Below are 19,883 nucleotides of genomic sequence, written 5' to 3' on the forward strand. Positions count from 1 at the left end.
TCACTTGATGGTGGCCAACCAAAGGGGATTGCTTTGAAGAAATACAGCAGAGCTGCAATATATGCCAGTAGGGCTAAAGTTGTTCATTAAGTGGAGTTACTGAGATGTCGGCTATCACATTTAGTGTCGGCATTTGCCTGTAGGCATTTTTGCACGGTTAAAAAGTTGTTTCTTACTAGTCTTGAAAAGTGATGCTCTGATCATACTGGTCAGGAATAATATCTGTTTCCATGTTTAGTGCCTGGCTGTCTGGATATGAAAACCCTGTAGTAGCACGTATTAATGCAAGAATACAAGATCTTACAGGACTGGATGTTTCCACAGCAGAGGAGCTCCAGGTGAGCTGAGGAGATATTTAAAAACCCAAATGCCACCCCCAAACCCCACACTACTTTTTTTTTTTAAACATAATTTTTATTAACAGGCCAATCCAATCACATTATTTCCAAATCATATTACTTCCAAATTATACAGCCAAATTTTTAAATTTTGTTGGGGGTACCCTTACATCAAGCTCCGAACGAGAATCAAAACATCACTTCTGTTACTGCTTTTATCAAACGAGAAACCCCGCGCTACTTGAGTATTAAGAATCTTGCTGGCATCAACTCATCTCATACTGGTTTAAATACATATTCAAATATGTTGTCTGTGTGGGAGGGGGCAGTGTGACTCATGCAACTCTGTTTCACTCTAAAGTCATGGCTTTTCATGGGGGGGGGAATATTGAGCTCTGTTGCCTGTGTTTGTATGCAGAATGCAGTTAGCCACAATATTTAAGTGTATGGTGAAAAATTAAAAAATGCAAACTCCAGTTCAGTATTTCCTTGGGTGAGTTCAGTTGAGCAAAACAGGGAAAAGATTTTTTTTAAAAAAATGTTATATTAGGGTGGGAGCTACATTGTTGAAATACATTATCTTAATACTTTGAAAATCATTTTTTAATGGAAAATGAAGTTGGTGAATCTTCAGTAAGGGCAAATGAAAGGGAAACCTCAGGCCGTTGCTTAATTTAGTTCCTTATTTGGGAGAGTAGACTCAAGTTGGTGGCACTCCTAAAGAGGGCATAGTTCAGCCTTTATTGGTTTGTTAATTATTTGTACAGTGGAACTTCGGCTCCCGAACGCCTTGGGAGCCGGAATGTTCAGGCTCCCAGACGATCAAAAACTGGAAGTGATTGTTCCAGTTTTCGAACGTTCTTTGGAAGCCAAACGTTCAACGTGGCTTCTGATTAGCTTCAGGAAGCTCCTGCAGCTAATCGGAAGCCGTGCCTTGGTTCCCAAACCATCAAATGGACTCCTGGAACGGATTAAGTTCGGGAACCAAGGTTCCATTGTACTTACAACCTGTCCATCACCAGATGACAGGGTGGCAGTGGGGTTGGGACCATGTAGTTGCAGTGGGTGGGACCTGCCAGTCAGGTGTTCCTGATGGTGCACCTTCATAGCTCCAACCTTGCCACTGCCTTGCAGAATCGGTGCCAGTGCTGGGAGGGAAGCTGCGCCCCACCACACACATTGCTCCTGAGCCTGATTTTATGACACTCCTTGTCAATGTACATATGAAGCAGATACTTCCTCTCTCACCCTGGGTAGTTCATTGGTTGTTTGTGCTTCTTCTGCTCTAGGTCGCCAACTACGGTGTAGGAGGCCAGTACGAGCCTCATTTTGATTTTGGAAGGGTAAGTCTTTCTCTGTCCTGCCTTTGTGCTTTACACGCACTGTGTTTCTTTCTTCCAGGTAGCAAATTATGGAGTGGGAGGACAGTATGAGCCCCACTATGACTTTGCTCGGGCAAGTAAAGAGATGGGTGAAAAATGAAATAGTCTGAAGCCTAGGCCTTTCGGCCTGTGGCACAAATGTTTAATTGAGTGTTTCTGTTACATTCAAGTCTTCTAATCCGTGTGAAATGATTAAAGTCCTCTAAACCACCATTTGAACAGCAGAGAATAACAAATATTACCAAAATGTTAAAGTGAAATGCTGTTAAGTGAATGAAAGGATTAAAGGAGGAAACTGCAGGAAATGGTGGCTGGTACATTTAAGGTGATGGTATTTAAAAAAAACCCCAAAGCTCTTATGTCATAGTGATATATCTGCAACCAACCATAGGGTGAAGGGCTTTTTTAAAAAAATCCAAATGGGTTTAGGCAGGCTTGGATATTTATGGGTTTCAGATCACTGAAACTGTTAACAGGTTTATACACCTGTTTTAAGTTGCTGCACAGATTAGAGGAACCAAGTGATCTCGAAGGGATAACATCTCTGTATCTCTTAATGTTAGCTTATATTTACTTCTGGGTGGGCTGCCAGATTTTTTTTTTTAATACTCTCTTTTATTTTATATTGGGACAAGGCTGCAAGAAATAGGGCAAATGATCTCAAATGGTGGTTTACAGGGCATTTATGTGTTAAATAACACCGTCGATTAACATTTTTGTTTGAGCCCACCATACATTTATTAAAATTATTGCCTTAACATAAATCTTGATTCCCCCCCTTAAAAAATTATATACAGTAAGTCTATATTGGCTTATATGATGCATGTTGTTAATTGTTTTTTCCTCTCATGCATGCGTTTAGGAAAAAAACACCTGTTTTTGAAAGAATATCTTTGCTGTGCGATCCTGTTCAGTAAATCTCACTTTATTAAATGGGGCTTCCTCCCAGATACATATGTCTAATAATGCACCCTTCCAACATATTTGCAGAAGTAAAACCCATTGACTTAAATGGGTCTTACTCCCAAGTAAGAATGTATGAGTGCCGCCTTAATATACTAAAATAGCATCCAATAATATAATGTGTGGGAAACACTGGATTCTTCCCAAGCATGTACATGTGAAAGCAATTAGGGTTGAGCAGTGGGGGAAAAAATCCCTTCTAATTCTAGGGGAGAAAAGCACATTGTTTGCTTTGACATAAATCATTTAAATTGCCAAGTATATTTTAAACTTCTGGTTGCCTTGAGTTGCAGTTGGTGGTCAGCATACAATTTCTTGTTGCCTGGTTGTTCTGTGTGATTTTTAGACCAATTCCTCTAATCTGCAGATGTAGGAGAGAGCAATGGAAACTTGTTCTGGCTAAAAAGATTATGTGCCTTCAAAAGTCGTGTTACTTTTCTAGATTGTGATGGCTATCTTCATGGGATTTCTGAGACCATGTTCCCCAGAACTTCATGTATTTATTTTTAAAAAGCATATTTACTCTGTATATGCGTGCAACCGCGGGTGGAAGACATCTTACACCAGGCATAGGCAACCTTTGGCCCTCCAGATGTCTTGGACTACAATTCCCATCATCCCTGACCACTGGTCCTGTTAGCTAGGGATCATGGGAGTTGTAGGCCAAAACATCTGGAGGGCCAAAGGTTGCCCATGCCTGTCTTACACTATTTACTATATTGCCCACTATACATTGGACCCAGAAGACGATTTCTCACCTTACAGGAAAGATGTCTCTTCCCAGCAGAGAAGGTTCTTAGCAATGTAAACACTTCAGTGACTCGTAAAGTCACCCTTTTTCCTTTAGCGGCCAAAAAGATCAGAAAGAAGACCCTGGACAATATAGCAGTGAACTATAAGGGAGATGCAGAGATCTAAATAGAGACCATTATTTGTGGCGCGACACCCCTTTTGCTCCTATTTATTTTTGATTCAGATTTGTCATGGCCAATGGCTACTACATTAAAGTTATTTGGATTGGATTGGATTTACACTGCTTTTCATCCAAGAAGGCTCCCAGAGCAGCTTACAGATCAATTTTTTTAAAAAGATAGCCCTTGCCCTCAGGCTTACAACCAAAAAGTCATGACACACAACGAAAAATGAATGGGGAGGGAGGAGGAAACATGTAAGCTTAGGCATCCATCCTTAAAGTTACAGTTCTTATATTGATCAGCCAGGATCAGAACTGTTCAGATAGCCTGATAGAAGGGCTGCTTTCTAGGTGAGAGTTGAGGGAGAGCAGCTGAACTCATAGCAGAACAAATGGAATAGCTCTGTTTCCCTTCTCTCCCTTTGCTCTGCAGCCTAATGAAATTATACAACTGTCATTAGTGATATCTTAAGCATCAGCAATACATCAACAATAACTTACAGTGTCCAAATCTCATTCCTGTTGGCTCATTCCATTCTCTCTCTCTTGTTATCCATCAATGGAAGGAGTTAAGAGTTCTCAGTCACAGTATCAGAGAGATGCCATGTTAGGATAACCTAGTAAGTAAAGTCTAGCCAGGTCCCAGGACACCAGAAGCATACCTTATGCCTTAAGAACTTTGTATGCTGATAGTGTAAAACTCAAATGCTGAAATGACAGCTTATTTGAATGGATACCTTTAACTTCTGGGTGAAATGCTTGATAATTTTTCAGGTAACTACTACTAATTTTCCCTTACTTACATCATGCATTCTAAAAATTAATATTTGTAAATGTCTACCCTAGCTGTGTGCCGTTGTTGGGTTTCGCTTGTACAGTAAGACCTTGTACTGCATGTTTTTCTACACAGAAAGATGAGCCGGATGCCTTCAAAGAATTGGGTACAGGCAACAGAATCGCAACATGGTTATTCTATGTAAGTAAGATGCTTTGGAGGCAAGATTCAACCATGTTGCCAAAAGAGCTTCTCTCACGCAGTGAAAATTATGAGGAAATGTGTGGTTCTTTTCATAATTCTCCTGTTTGTGTTATGGTAGCATAGCAAGTAGCCGTGCATCAACACTCACTGTTTCCCATGTTGATGCTGCTTCCTAGGAGGTGGGGAAGGAGGGAGGAGAGTGACAGTGAGGTCAGCATGGTGCATTTTCCCTGCACCAACATCACCTTTATCTCCCAGTGCGCAGCAGTAATGTGGGCCACGGGAGGTCAGGCGAGCATCACTGGGTTGCCTGCTGCTAGGGACCATAGTGCTTCAATTGTTTTGTTTTTAAAATGGAAAACTAAGGTGTACCACATCTTGAGAGTTGAAAGACAGGTCACAAACCTAAATGAACGAAATGTCTCTGTCTAGCTAGGTACCTTTGTCACAAATATCCTCTGTCTCTTAAGGCTTTTAATGCAATCTGTACCTGCCCAGGTATCATTCCAGCATCCGCAGCGTATTCCCCATAGATGATGGGGTTTCCTTTCATGTACAGGCTGGTGATTCCTGTACTAGAATGTAGTGCTGTGTGCTTCTAGTGGAGTACTTTAGATATCCATGTGGTACAGGCATACCCCTTTAAAAAAAATTCAATCTGCCTTATTGTTCAAAACATCAATGGCAAAGAAAACCCCTACAAAGTGCTGCAGTGCCCTTGAGATCAGATCAGTAGTGAAATTTGTGGGATTACTTTTTGGAGTGGCTAGCTTAATGGCTCACACCATTTCTTTTGTCAGATGAGTGATGTGGCAGCAGGAGGAGCGACGGTATTTCCTGAAGTAGGAGCTAGCGTTTGGCCTAGAAAGGTAGGTGAAATACCTGTATATCATAGCTGACAGTCTCCATACTATTCCTTCCACTTAAAAGCCATCTATGCTGCATCATATAATGAAGCTGTGTGAAATGTTCTCAATGAGAAGATTGGTACTTATGCATATCCTGGCTTAGAGGTAAAGTGTGCATTAGGCTCCCAGTACGTTTCCAAGCACAATTCAAAGTGTTGGTGCTGACCTTTAAAGCCCTAAACGGCCTCGGTCCAGTATATCTGAAGGAGCATCTCCACCCCCATCGTTCTGCCCTGACACTGAGGTCCAGCGCCGAGGGCCTTCTGGTGTTTCCCTCGCTGCGAGAAGCCAAGTTACAGGGAACCAGGTGGAGGGCCTTCTCGGTAGTGGCACCTGCCCTGTGGAACTCCCTCCCACCAGATGTCAAAGAGAAGAACAACTACCAGATTTTTAGAAAACATCTTAAGGCAGCCCTGTTTAGGGAAGCTTTTAATGTTTGATGCATTACTGTATTTTAATATTTTGTTGGAAGCCGCCCAGAGTGGCTGGGGATTATTAATAATTATTAATAATTATGATTATTATTACTAGAAAAATTTTCCGATGCAAACTGAAACATTTTCAATGCGAAACACCCTGTGCAGATTAATTCAAATTTTTACAGAAAACTCGCATCGCTGCCAGGGACTCAATAGGTGACGTGTGAGCATAGCACCGAGGAGCACTTAGAAATCGCAGGGGGGAGTAATGATCAGTACATTTCCCACACTTTTGCAGTTGCCTGTGGTTCTGCCTGTTTTTAGCCTGCCTTAGCTTTTCATTTTCCAGAAGTTAAACTGACGGCAGTTTAATGAGTCAACTCCGCTTTATATCTTCCCAGGGGACAGCTGTATTTTGGTACAATCTTTTTCCAAGCGGTGAAGGGGACTACAGCACAAGGCATGCTGCCTGTCCAGTATTAGTCGGAAACAAATGGGGTAAGTATGAAACCAGAGAATTTGCACAGACATCATAGCTGCCACATTTTGAACCATTTGCACATAGCCAAAAGATAAGAACAACAAAAATACCATTCTTAAATGAAATGTGAGAGCGATGGGTAGGGAGACGAAACCTAAGCAAGTCCAGTTTGCTGGCTACTGTATAATTCATTGTAGGTAGGTGGGGTTTTCCACAGCAAGTTCAGTATTGATCCTTTCAGATCAATATTACCAGGTGTTAAATCACCTCACAGGGTTGTTAGTAATGGTAAAAAATAATAATCTCATTGTTCAACAATAAATAGGAAGTAATTTGTCCTGCCATGTTTTTAGTTAGATTTTGGGAAGTTGCCATTCTGTAACCAGAGCAGTCTTTTACAGACTAATATGTATTCACTGAGTTTAGCCAGGTGTGAGTAACCGTATGTAAATGTGCCTCTTCTCTCTTCCTTTTCCTGTAGTATCCAATAAGTGGATCCATGAACGTGGGCAAGAATTTCGAAGACCGTGTAGTTTATCAGAGTCGGACTGATCCAAACCTCTCCCTTTTCTCTTCCTTTTTGTGCAAATTGCAACTTCCTCCCACGTTTTCCTTGATTAACACTGATAGTTTTACACTAACACTCCCCTACAACTTTTGTCTCCAGTGCCAACCAGTTCTTCATCTCTGGACCTTCTTTTACATAAGGACAAATGTCTTTGCTAATATACTGTTTTAAATTTTTTATAGAGAGAGTGTAAATGATTTTGAATGTTTTGAGTTTCCGTGGCCAAAATAACTTCTGCCAGAGACACTATAAATTACATTCTGCTGAGGGTAGAATGAATATGGACAGTCTGCCCTCAGATAATGACTTTGTTTGCTTGGAGGGTAAGATGCTATACATGTCTTCCACTTCTGTTCCTTGTTTTTAAGAATGCCTGACCATGGCTATAGAACTGTAGACAAGGGCTGTGAGCTGCATCCCATTGACATCTGTAGCAAAACTCCCCCACCGAATGCAAAAGATCAAGGGCTGTGTCCATGAGCCTTAACTTTCTGGGTGACTTTTCCAGCGTTGTGAAAGTTCAAACACAGAAAGTCTTCCTTTTTTATATTTAAAAAAATGCCGCTTGGATGAACCTGGCCGGTGATCCTAAAAAAAGTGAGCCAGCAGTTATGCACATAACTATATAGTTGCTCAAGCAGTTCTGTACTGTTTGCAACTTTCCAAGAACAGTTTTGTGGGAGGGACAGGACTTGCTTTCCAAGTATGAATCTTCTTCTGAACCATATCACGATTCAGCTTCTTCCTTTTAAAAATCGATTGCTGCTTTTATCGTTTTGTAACTAGCAAAAAAACACTATGGATCCATAGAGACAAGAACATTGTGGGCTTAAAACACAGCATTGTGCCTTAGTCTCGGAGTTTGATTTGTATAAAAACAATTTGTATGATGAGAAGACGCACACTTCCATTCCCAAAATGCCAAACTTTCCCCCCAGCCAAGGTGTTTTGTGACAAAGATGATATATTTATAATACTAAATCCTTTTGAAAGCTTTTTGTTTTGTGTAATTTGGTATGTTGTGGACCCTGAATGTGTTCTGTTTCAGTTTACTCGCCTTTTACCTAACTAGGGCTGCATTTATACAGGATGTTAATTTGAACTCTGCATCATACACAGTTCTGAAGAGGTTAGTCATAGCCATCTTCTTTATTCTTCTGAGTAAGAGTTTTCATTATTATAGACAAGTCTCTGATCAGAGCCTTTTAGCATGCCTGGTGTATCTTTGATGCTTGCTGTCAAATACAGCCAAAGTTGTGCCTGAACAAAGATGGATGATTTGGAATCCACTGTGTACACATTTACTCCTGGCAATAGTTGGATCAGTATTTTGGGACAGAAATGGCTGGTTCCTGTACAAAATCTCTTCTGACAAGGTAGGTAAGTGTTTCTGGTGCAGCTGAACCTACTAATCGAAAGACCTTGCTTCAGCCTAAAATTCCTGTGGTAGCAGTAAATGACATCTTGATTCTGTGGTGTCATAAACAGATGCTGGCTTTCCAAAATTGCTGCAAGCTGTGGAGAGACAGAGAGTATATAAATGGTATGCTAAATCTGAAGCAAAGAGAACCATTTAGTCCCATACTCTCACACTTTTAATACTGGCCAGGTTTTGTGGTGAAGACAGACATACAGTGGTACCTTGGTTTTTTAACCTCTCTGTTGACAAACGTTTCGGAACTCGAACACCATAAACCCAGAAGTAAATGCTTTTGTTTTCAAACACGGCTTGGAATTCAAAAATGCCACACAGCTTCTGTACTGAGTTTTCCGTATTGAGTTTTCGAATGTTTTGGAACTCGAACGGTCTTTCAGAACAGATTGCGTTTGAAAACCGAGATACCAGTGTAATACAAAGAGAGAGCTCAAAGCTTGTACCTCAGTGATGGAGCAAGTCCTACGAGCTTTACAGTCAAAATAACTGATGTGCATAATAGTGTATCGAATGTTAGCTAGGAAAACCGTTTCCCTTATAATAAAAAAGCAAAAGCAAATCTTGCTGTAGGAATTAGAGGAGGGTGTGCTTTAGTGACAGGGCGCAGGGGCAAAGGAAAGACAACTAGCACGATGTACAGCTCACTTCTGCGACAAACATGCAAAACTAGTTTTATTAAGAACTCAGCCCTGGAGAGCAGTAGGTATGTTACTCTGACTGCAGTGCAGCCATTTCTAAAATGGCCCCACTGCCTTAAAATGTTAGCGCCTGTCTTCACAATTTTGGGTGGAAGATTTTGAGTGCACAGGGGGTTTGGGGTTTGTCTGATTTTAAACAAAAGTTAATTTTGCACCATAGCTCCTTGGTGCATTTTGTTTCATTGGGAAAGTATGCCTCTTCCATTCCAAGTTCCTCATTGTGCCTTATTTGTGCCTTTCGGTGGTGCATAAGCACAAAGACCATTACAGGAATAATAAGGAACTTGAGTTAAAATGGGAGTCTACTTGAAACATAGCACAGTGGTACCTCGGGTTACAGACGCTTCAGGTTACAGACTCTGCTAACCCAGAAATTGTACCTCGGGTTAAGAACTTTGCCTCAGGATGAGAACAGAAATCGTGTGGCAGCAGCGGAAGGCCCCATTAGCTAAAGTGGTACCTCAGGTTAAGAACAGTTTCAGGTTAAGAACGGACCTCCAGAACGAATTAAGTTCTTAACCTGAGGTACCACTGTACCATGCCACCTATTCAGAAATAGGTTTGCCTGTGGATAGGCTCTGCAGCTTGCAGTTGAAAACAACAAGCCTTTGGAGTGAAGCTGTAACTGCAGACACAATCCAGAATGAAGAGAGCTCCAATGTTGAAAACATGAAGCTGCTATGTACTAAGTCAGAAAATATTGCTATTTGGAAACCTTGAATTGGAGATTACGCACATTGCCTGGGTGAACTGTAATAATCTAAAGACGGAATCCACATATATGAGAATAACTTTAATTAGTTCGTTTAAACTGTCATAGCAAAGGCCAGTCCTTTGATTATGTAAAGGCTGTAGTTCCATGCCCATTTACTTTATGGTAACTCCCTTTGAACTCTTGCCACTCGATTTGGATGTAACTCTAACTATAGCACCGTGTTAATCGAACCTCAGTTTCAAAAACTTCCTCCCCACCACCAAGACCACAGCACAGCCATAAGGAGGAGACGGCACACTTTCATGTTTGTTTTTATTTCTGTTTACAATCGACTGCAGTTGACCATTTACACCCAAGCCCTGACAAACTGTAGTTAGTCTCAACTATGGCTTAGCGAGCATGCCAACCTTGTAAACCATGGTTTGAAGTTGGTTTTTTCCTTTAACCACAGTTAAGAGTAACCACAGTTGGTCCGAGTCTATATGTTACGGTAAACTGCAGCTAATTGGAATGATTAGCAAAACACCCCAAATTCCTTGTTGCAGCTGTCTCAGGGTGCCTCAGGTTACTTTAAAAGAATCAATTGATTTAATTTAAGCACATCTGTAAGCAGCGTGCGACAGTGACAATTTTAAGGTAAAGCAGTAAACATTGCAATGTACTTCAAACTGAAGCACTTATTTTGCTCTCATTGCTTTTAGTGCCTATTACTTCCAAGTGTAAAATACATCAGCTTAATTACATTGTGGAGTGCGCTGCCAAAAGGGGCATGCGTAAATTGAGAAGTATTGCAGGAGGGATGATTGTGACAATGAGCCTCTTGGAAGATGCTATAGACATGAATTCACGTTCGATCAGGATACTTTTATCCTTGAGGAAAATGTTGATGGGCTGATGATGCCAACTTAATCCTTTTAGGTATTTAAAATGTTCTATATTAGAGCTGCTCTGATACAGAAGTTCAACCAGTTCTTCCTCTTGGCAAGTTAAAATTCAACAGCAGTTCTTATCCTTGGCTTTTCTCTCCATGGTAGAGAAACAGTAGTACTGCCAATCAGTTGGCACTCCATTCCTAAATATACTCTGCCAAATGAGTCAGGATACACTTGGACTTCCATTGAAAAGGGGTCTTCAGTGATTTACCTCCATTTGGCACATTTTCCAACAGGGAAGTTGGAAAATCACTAGTTTTGGGGAGTTTTGGATTTCAAAACTTTTTGGGGTGGGGGAAATGTGGAACACCCAGTTTCACCAAAGGGTGTTCCATCTCTCATTACTTTTATATGACTGTTTAAAGGCCACCAATCAAAGCTGAACCCTTTAGCTTGGGGAAGAAACTAACATTGGTCCCATATGTTTGTGCAAAACAGGATAGGTGTTTGAATGCTGTATTCAAACACTCCACTTGCTTGCTATAGTGAACATAGTCCTTAGAATACAGAACACTCTTCTTTGTGTGCAAAAGTAATGCACTTTCTTTCCATAATAAAACCCAACCCATGAATTGTAAAGGGTCATGGGGAACACAAAGGAACACACTGGGTTTAGGAGCACTGCTCCTGTCAAGTTTAAACTGCATAGTAGCACTCCATTCCCCCAAACAAGTAAGAATGCATTTCTTTATTTTCATTTAAAAGAAGCAAGAGTTACAGCACAGTGTGATTGACTTATGAACTGCAGAGAAATCTCGGGAGCTAAGCAGTGGGGCATCTTGATAGTGGATGGAAGCTTAAAATCTTGGTTTGGATTTTGCTAAAGCAAAACGAGCCATACAAGATGGAGAACATGCCAAAACAATAGAAATCTCTTGTTGATTAACTAGAGGTGTGATACATAAGGAAATCCATTTGTGTTAAAAGTGTTTTTTCTGGAGTTTGTACTTAAAGTAACGTTAGTTTTTTAAAAATTATATAAGGCTGTATTTCTATGCCACACACTTAACATGCATCACGGAAACATCTAAAGATTTTTGGGTGTTTGGATAAGAAATGTTGCTTCATCCATGTGGGTTGTTTTTGCAATCTACCCTAATATTTTGGATTTCTAGGCAGTCGCGTAAGATTTTAGGAGGCTAGACACTTAGGAGGTTTGCGTTTTGGTTCTTACTGGTTTATCAGCTCACTTCTTACAAAGTGAATCACCACAATGTTTGAATAAGTGAAATGTAAGAGAGTACTTCTTTTTCTGGAAAAAGTTTGCTTTTATGCCTCCCCTTTCCTAAGAGGGGGGAAACACTTCACTTTTGCAAATGGATAGGATCATTCCTGATGGTGGAAGAAGAACAAGTACTAAACCTACTTTTCACTTCCATGACTAGACTGAGCTTAACTCTTATGTGAATGCACTTCTGTGTGGAGTATGAATGACAACTGTTTTGGCTTACAACAATGATATTTTGAGAAATTGCCTTACTGTATTTTTTTTTTGTATTTGTGTGTGTGTGTGTGTGTGTGTGTGTGTGTGTGTGTGTATGGAAAATACCAGGATCTAAATAAAAAGCTCTGCCATTAATAGGGACAATCAATCCTTCACATTGAAGTGTGGTGTGACTTTGCTTTCCACTGCATTTCATCCACAGAATCCAGTTCTTTAGTGTCTCATGACTTAAATTATGGACAATGCCAGATAGTTAAATAGTTGTGGCTACTTCCCACAGGTTCAGAGCAATGATAACATTCACCAGAACTGGATATGGCCTGCAGGAAAGGGGGGCTCTGTTTAATTCACAGGATTTTTCAGTGAAATGGACCAGAGATGGGATCTTTGAGTAAGAGAGTTTTAACATGTTACACAAGCCTGTTGCCCTGTGATTTTGGAGTGGCTCGAAAGCAAATGGAGAGCTGCTCTTGAGGTTGAGACAAATGAAGCGTTCTGGTTGGTTAGATAAGAGCTACGTCTGAGCAAAAATGGCTTGCTGCCGTTGAACGGGAAGTTGCTTCACTACTTCATTTCAAACTGAACTGGGAAGGAAGCTGAAAATTTAAAAATGGGCTGCCATTAACTTTTCTGTGGCCTGAAGGAAGACTTAAGCAGAAGATGAGGCATTAGATCTGTTTCTAAACTGGCCAGCTCAGTAGTTAGCTTGCCCAGAGATGTTAACTCCTGAGCACCCACCTGCAGGTTGCAATGGGTACAAGCAAATTTAGTTCCTGTTAGAAACTAGATCTGTGACATCAACTCCTTATTTCCGCTGCAAAAAAAAGGGGGGGGGCAAGAGTGCCCTAAATATACAGCTAACCTTGGTCTGGCTTAGTTCATTTTGATCTTTTACAACTGACCCTAGCCTGTTTTTCATGGCACATAGGGATGCTGTTGCAAGCCTATGGTTTAAAAATGCTTCTACAAAGCTAGATTTTGAACACACATACAATGAATATACGTAGGCGTCAATCCTTCCATTCTGCAATGTTGTTGTGAGAGTGGAGGCAGCTGCATTAAGGAAAGGCATAAGATGGGAGGCAGCCGAGTCGCCTGTAAATTTCTACTTTTCACTCGAAAACCTATTTTAAGTGTTGGCTGGTACTTAAAAAGTTCTTCAGTCAAGTGGCATGAAGCTGTGGTGAAGTGGTTTGTCTGGATTCTCAATAAAAGTGAAGACTTTCCTCTATGTTCTGTTACCCAGTTTTTGGAACTGCCACGTTCAAAGAGAGATGTTTGTGTAAGTGTAGCTTCTGGGCAGAGAGTAGTTAGGTCCTGATCCTATGAACTCAAGTTACAAGTTGCATCTTATATAGGCCTTTTATCAATCAATCAGATTTCAATATCAAAAACTTCCTAAAATTAAGTTTAATTAAAGCAAGGTCATGGAAGAAAAGTTTGCCATTCCTTCCACCTACAGCTACTTGCAGAAAGCTCTGGAAAGTTGGGGAAGCCCTCTTGACTCATCTGGTTGTGAGGCAATGCTGGGGTAAGTGGTGGTAAACTTTCCTTCTGTTAACTTCTGTAATTTATATTTGGATCCAAACCTTATTTGGGGTGATTTCTCCCGCCCCTTCACCCACCTTACATTGTTCAGAAAGGCCTCCTACATCATCCACATAAGCTTTTTATTGAGGGGGGTGTAGATGTCTAGTGATCTGCTGGGGGCAGAAGGGCCACACAACTCTTATTCTGTGAATTTAATTTTTTTTTGCAAGTTATATTCAGAGCCAAGCTTGAGCCATAAGGTTTTGCTGCAGTGGCCAGCTGCTCAAAAGAGATCTCAAACAGTTTGTTTGCAAATGTTATTGCCGTGAAGCCCAAATTTCTGTAGCAACCATTTCTTTAGGCTATATGGTATCAATAACAGTTATCTGGTTTTGCAAATCTATAAGGCCTCAGGCACTTTCCTCTCATTCATATGATGTATTCAGCAGTGAGATGATTCCCTGTGCTGCTGCACACCTAAAGAGATTCTGTATCAACATGTTTAGAAATGACAGAGCCTGACTAATTCAAGGACACATGAAAGAGATTCTCCATGCAATTGTGGGTGCATGGCCAGCTGAGGGAGCTGGTGGACTGAGTTTTTCATGTCTGCTAGTCTCTTCACTCGCTCTATGTATATTTACCAGTGATGGAGCTGCAAATTACAAGCCTTTGAATTCCTCCAAAGGAACTATATCAGTCATCTTGGTTCTAGAGCAAGCTGAATATCTGTACCTTTTCCCTATCCCAGAGCATATCAGCAAAACTTACCTTCTAGCAGAAGCTGGTGCCTTAGGCCAAATGGGGCACTTGCCCCACCCTAACCCTCCCCAAGCTATACTGCAATCCCTTCTCGGTTCCTTACATTCAATACATAACATTTAGAGACACACTGGCTTGTTTCTGTCCATCTCTTCTATTGGCCAATCATCTCTGGGCAGCACAACCAATCACAATCATCCCTATGCTGTCACCCCTGTCCCCAGGGGATTTTAAATAATAACAGGGGACCCCCTGAGGCCTCCATTTTGATTATGTCCCCCACTTTCCCCAGGGGATTGATCAGGATTCCCTTGGAAATGCCGTTGAAAGTTCCAGATAATTATGGCAGCGCTTAGGAAGAGCTTCTGCAACCGATCAGATGTAAGCATTTCAGTCTGAGCCAATCTAAAGTATGCATTTGCAGTCTGTTCTTGCTTCCCCCCAACCCCACAGTTTACGTTTCCATCTTCTCACTTTTGTGAGCAGCAGGCTAAAGCACCTTAAAGCACTATCCTCTCTGAAGCCAGCCTGCCAGCCATTGAAAACCATAGCAATACAGTGGTACCTCGGGTTAAGAACTTAATTCGTTCTGGAGGTCCGTTCTTAACCTGAACCTGTTCTTAACCTGAGGTACCACTTTATCTAATGGGGCTTCCCGCTGCTGCTGCCGCCGTGCAATTTTTGTTCTCATCCTGAAGCAAAGTTCTTAACCCAAGGTACTATTTCTGGGTTAGCGGAGTCTGTAACCTGAAGCGTCTGTAACCCAAGGTACCACTGTATGTCTTTGTGAGTTCAGTTCGTTGTTCAAATGGGCAGTGAGGGGCAGGTATGTTTCTGGCCTGGAGGGGATGAGAGAGAAGGAAAAAGCTGTGGTGGGGTATTTTGTGTCTTTGCTGACATTGAAGGGGGGGGGGAGGAGAAAAGCAAAGCTGTCCAGGAAGGGTGACCAAAAAGCCCTTGGCACTGGGTCAGGGAGTTACGCAAAAGGGAGCACTTTGCCAATCTGATACCAGATTTGATAAAATGTCAAAGGGGAAAAAAATAAAACAGCCTGATCCTATGCATATGCTATATTCCCATACATATTTAGCTAAGAGAAAATCTCATTGAAATCTCTGGGTAAAGATTATTTTGATCAGGCTGTGCAGCTGAAACCCCAAAACACACACAAACATGAAAGGAATTCCTTTGAAATCAGTTGATTTGCCCCCACTTAAACATAGATTTAAACTGAAAGTATCCGGATTAGGCTGCAACAATCTCAACCAATTAGGAGATAGTTCTGATTTTTGGTTCCTAGGCCATTTTTTAACTCTGTCCTCTAAAGCAAGTAGTAAATACACCGTGGTGTATTTAGGTAACGGCCATAGGGGCAGGTGCTAATGAGCTGCCTGTCTTTGGTCTGCGGCAACCATCTTGCATCATTTAAGCTTTATCACAACAGCCACGAACTCATACAACAGCTAGTCTGTTTTTTCAAAGCGCAGGCTGCACTGTGGCATTCCCTGTGAGACCACAGTAGCCACAGGTGACATCTGCAGAGAAAAGCAGAGGAGCTGGCAGAGCTGACTGGGAATTTCCCAAGCTTCGGTTCACATTCTGTTGACATTCGTCTGTCCTGAGAGAGAATGAAGTGCGCCTCATGTCGAACTTCTGGAGAATCACAGCACCTGCTATGGCTGCAGAGACCAGGAATACAGAACTGCTGCCTCCTGTATCATTTCTGCTGCATTAACAACACCAAAGTGACTTCTTCAGGGCAGTTTATGTGGAACTTGTGGGCTGCCCAGGTGACACAATGCTCCTCTGAGCCTTGCTGATGTAATCCAAATGAAAGCAGAATATGTTTGGCACTTACTTGGCTGAAGGAGTTGTTGGAAGTAGTCAAAGAAGGCACTATCCTACCTTCTTAGGGAGTCCACTCTGGATTTGTGTAGGGTTGACTCTTTAGTCTTTTCTTCTCCCAAAGATGTCCCACAAGGCAGCAGATCCAGATTTTCCCCGCAGGGTTTACTCCCCAAGCCTTTCTCACAAATGAGTACTGTTAAGTTGTGGGTGAACATATCACAGCGATTCTTCAAACAGCTCTTGTTTATTCAGAGGCCAGAACTGAACTTAAGGGCTCAGTCTGTCTGCTTATATAGAGCTCCAGTACAACATTACTGTAGCAACTTTCTAAAACTATCCAATCACTGAACATCACTTTCGATCCTTCATTTGCATAACAATCTACAGTATCCCCCTGCTGGCCCAGGGTGAGAACTTCAGTACATAACAAGTACAGCCACAAGAAGGCAGAAGTTTAGGATCGGGTCCATGCAGAGGTGTTAATTCAGGGACAAGGCTATCCAGCCACTGATAACACACTCAACAGGTCTGCATTTGGCACTGCAATGCACAAAATTGAGATGTGAAGCTTTCATGAGCCAGACTTGTTCCAGTTTTGACAAATCTGTATTCTAGATATGGAAAGCTGGCAGGTTGTTGCCGTTGTTTCTGCCTGCACCCCCTTCTCAGAGGATGCCTTGCAGCATTGAATGTTTATCTCTCCTGCACTCATTGTTCATCCCAATGTAAGGAGGAAAGCTTTTAATTGGAAGCAATCATTATGGTACAGCACACTCTTTATTAAAAGCCATACTGGATTAACTTGTTAAACACGACTGCACAAATCATTTTATTAGTTGCGTTCGTAGCTGGAACTGAACTGCCAGATGTGATATCTGAATATTTCTTTAATTGAATTTGGGCCCACTATATAGTGTTAACTATATCAACATTAGACATGGCAATACAGCTGGAACTTTTTGAACCAGTTTATCTTCATTTCGCTTCCCACTGTTATTTTTAAAAAGATGGTTTAAAGGCGCAAACATTGTGAGCAAAATAACACTGCTCAGGTCATCATTTGATAATGAGGATTGGCCAATTGACCCACCTGTTTCTCTGAACCTGCATTTTTTTCCTGCTGCCAAATGAAAGTTGCCTGTGAAACTGTACAAAGCTGAAGCTGTTTACTTTTCCGCATGTCTTATTCCTGGCTCCCGCTTACTCTGCAAAGACTTCAAAGGCAAATTTGTCTTCTAGGAATCCAATTGGGATAATTCATTTTGTCCTATATTTGGTGGTGTTCAACTAAGCTTTACTCAGAGAATACCTGCCGTAATCAGTGGAACTGACTTAGCCATGTTTGTGCATTTCAATGGGTATACTCTGAGTAATGCATAGTTGGCTACCACTCCATCTCATTTCTTCTCTAAGTTAGAAACAATCTTCTCCTTTAGAGTAATCATACAGATGTGGTGTTGTTTTTAAATCCATACAGTGGATGCATCTTAGAGCAGGATACCCACACTCGTGTAGTACTGAAGATATGACTGAGGTGCAGCTGTTTATAGGAACGCAGGAAGTTGCCTTCCACAAAGTCAAGTCATTGGTCCATTTAGCTTGGTGCTGTCAATGCAGGCAGCCAGCAGCTGTCAGGATTTCAGACACGAGGCTATGGCAACACTTTGCAGGAAGTGCTTCATTCTGTAAAATGGGCCACATAGCTCATCAGCACCTTCAACTGGCAATTTGGCTGCTGGCTGGTGCCACAGGCACTCTTGAATCAAGAGTCTTCACAAAAAACTAGACTGGAAAATTGGTGTTCAGATCCCACCTGGCCTCAAAAAAGCAGCATACTAGGGGATCATGGGCTGTCCACAGTTCCTCATTCTACCTTACAGGATTGTTGTAAGGACAAAATGGAGGGCCTTAACATTGGCTTCACTCTCCAGAGGAAGAGCGTGATACAAATGCCAGTTATGTGATTCTCCATCATTCTTTGTAAGGCTGAACAGAAGAGTAACTGTGGTGCTATTATTAACACAACAAAGTACCACCCCGTGCACTGAAAGCACATTCAACAAACGTGTCTTCCCCCCGAAGAATCCTGGGAACTGTAGACTGTTAAAAGATGCTGGGGATTGTAACTCTTTGAGGGGGAAACTACAGCTCCCAGGATCCTCTAGGGGAAAGCCAAGGGCTTTAAATGTGCACAGAATGTACTTTAAATGTGCGCTAAAGGAAGCAGCAGAAAAGCATGGCTGGTGATGGATTGCAAGACTCTGTTCGTACTGTTCTCATTTAATGGGAGAAAAGAGCGAGCAAGCCCTGTTCTAATCATGGTTTAGTGTTAAGAGGAGAGCCATGCAAAGAGACATGTTAAATATGCATTGAATATATTAAATTGTGTTCAATAGATGCACATTTGATATTTGGGACTTACAGGCAGATCCATATAAAGCAAAAGTGTCAACCTGTATATAAGGATTCTGAAAGCGGTGCCATTGTAGCTCCCTCCTGAATGCAGAGAGATGATTCAGCTCAGAGGTACTTTAATTGCTCCTTCAAATGAAGCAGGCTGGGCAATATGACTCTTGAACCTGCTTTTTTCCTCTGCCTCAGCACTTCCTGATAACAGATACTCAAAATAATAAAAAAAGGAAAACCAGAGGGCGTTCATAATCTGCTCTGGATAGGTCACATCAATCTGATAACTGCTTTAACTGGAAAATATATGTGAATAAGCAGGAGATACGAAGAGGTTCTTCACAGAATATACGACGGCTTTTTTTTTTTTATCATGCCACCTCTAATGTTACGCTTTTTGCAAGCTTTCATGACCAGATCTAAATGCGTGACTTTGCAGAAAATTGGAAGCTTGGGTCAGTCCATTAGAAGATACCATCTTTTTTTCTTGCCTTCATCCTGGAGACAAGGGAGAAGCACAGCAGCAGTGTCTCTCCTTAGCGCTAGGCAGACTGAGGGATCGCAGGCCTTCCTTGGCTGGTATGTAGAACAAAGGTATGCACTTAGCAGCAAATTTGTCCCTGATTTTTGGGGCTTTTCCATTTTTTGTACACATCCTTTTTTAATCTTAACTCAGTTAAAAGTTCTTTAGATAGGCACCCTGGCTTCTTTAGGCACCTTCCATGTTTCCGTCTCACTGGTATTGCCTGAAGTTGTGCTTTTACTATCTCCCTCTTAACAAACTCCCAGTCATCATGAACTCCCTTTCCTTTTAGTATTACTGTCCATGGGATCTCACCCAGCACTTCCCTAAGTTTTATGAAGTCGGCTTTCTTAATGTCAAGAAATTGAGTCCTAGTATGCTTGGCTGCTCCTTTCCGCCGTATAGTAAACTTCAGAAGAGCATGATCACTCGCGCCTAATGATCCTTCCACTTCTACCCCACTAACCAGGTCATCAACATTGGTTAGGACCAGATCTAAAATGGCTGTTCCTCTTGTTGCTTCTCCCACTTTCTGGACAATGAAGTTGTCTGCAAGGCCAGTGAGGAATCTGTTTGACCTTATGCTCTTGGCTGAGTTTGACATCCAATAAATATCCGGGTAATTGAAGTCCCCCATTA

General features: G+C 41.6%; 1 protein-coding gene across 4 annotated transcripts in view; it reads left to right on the forward strand.

Annotated features, from left to right (window-relative positions):
• P4HA1 (prolyl 4-hydroxylase subunit alpha 1) overlaps positions 1 to 7,947 on the forward strand; it is a 30,004-nt gene extending 22,057 nt beyond the window's left edge. For 2 of the 4 annotated variants that reach the window (XM_083614123.1, XM_083614124.1), the window contains exons 10-15: positions 239 to 338; positions 1,628 to 1,681; positions 4,507 to 4,572; positions 5,376 to 5,444; positions 6,304 to 6,400; positions 6,865 to 7,947. In XM_083614123.1, coding sequence (XP_083470249.1) covers positions 239 to 338; positions 1,628 to 1,681; positions 4,507 to 4,572; positions 5,376 to 5,444; positions 6,304 to 6,400; positions 6,865 to 6,935 — 457 coding nt within the window. In that variant the 3' untranslated portion in view covers positions 6,936 to 7,947. Of the gene's footprint in view, positions 1 to 238; positions 339 to 1,627; positions 1,682 to 1,739; positions 1,798 to 4,506; positions 4,573 to 5,375; positions 5,445 to 6,303; positions 6,401 to 6,864 lie in introns of all 4 variants that reach the window. The other 2 variants (XM_083614125.1, XM_083614126.1) reach the window with 1 other exon arrangement.
• The last annotated feature ends 11,936 nt before the right edge of the window (positions 7,948 to 19,883 follow it).

The sequence above is a fragment of the Podarcis filfolensis genome (genome assembly GCF_964270895.1).
Source record: "Podarcis filfolensis genome assembly, chromosome: 5".
In the NCBI taxonomy this organism is placed as follows: domain Eukaryota; kingdom Metazoa; phylum Chordata; class Lepidosauria; order Squamata; family Lacertidae; genus Podarcis; species Podarcis filfolensis.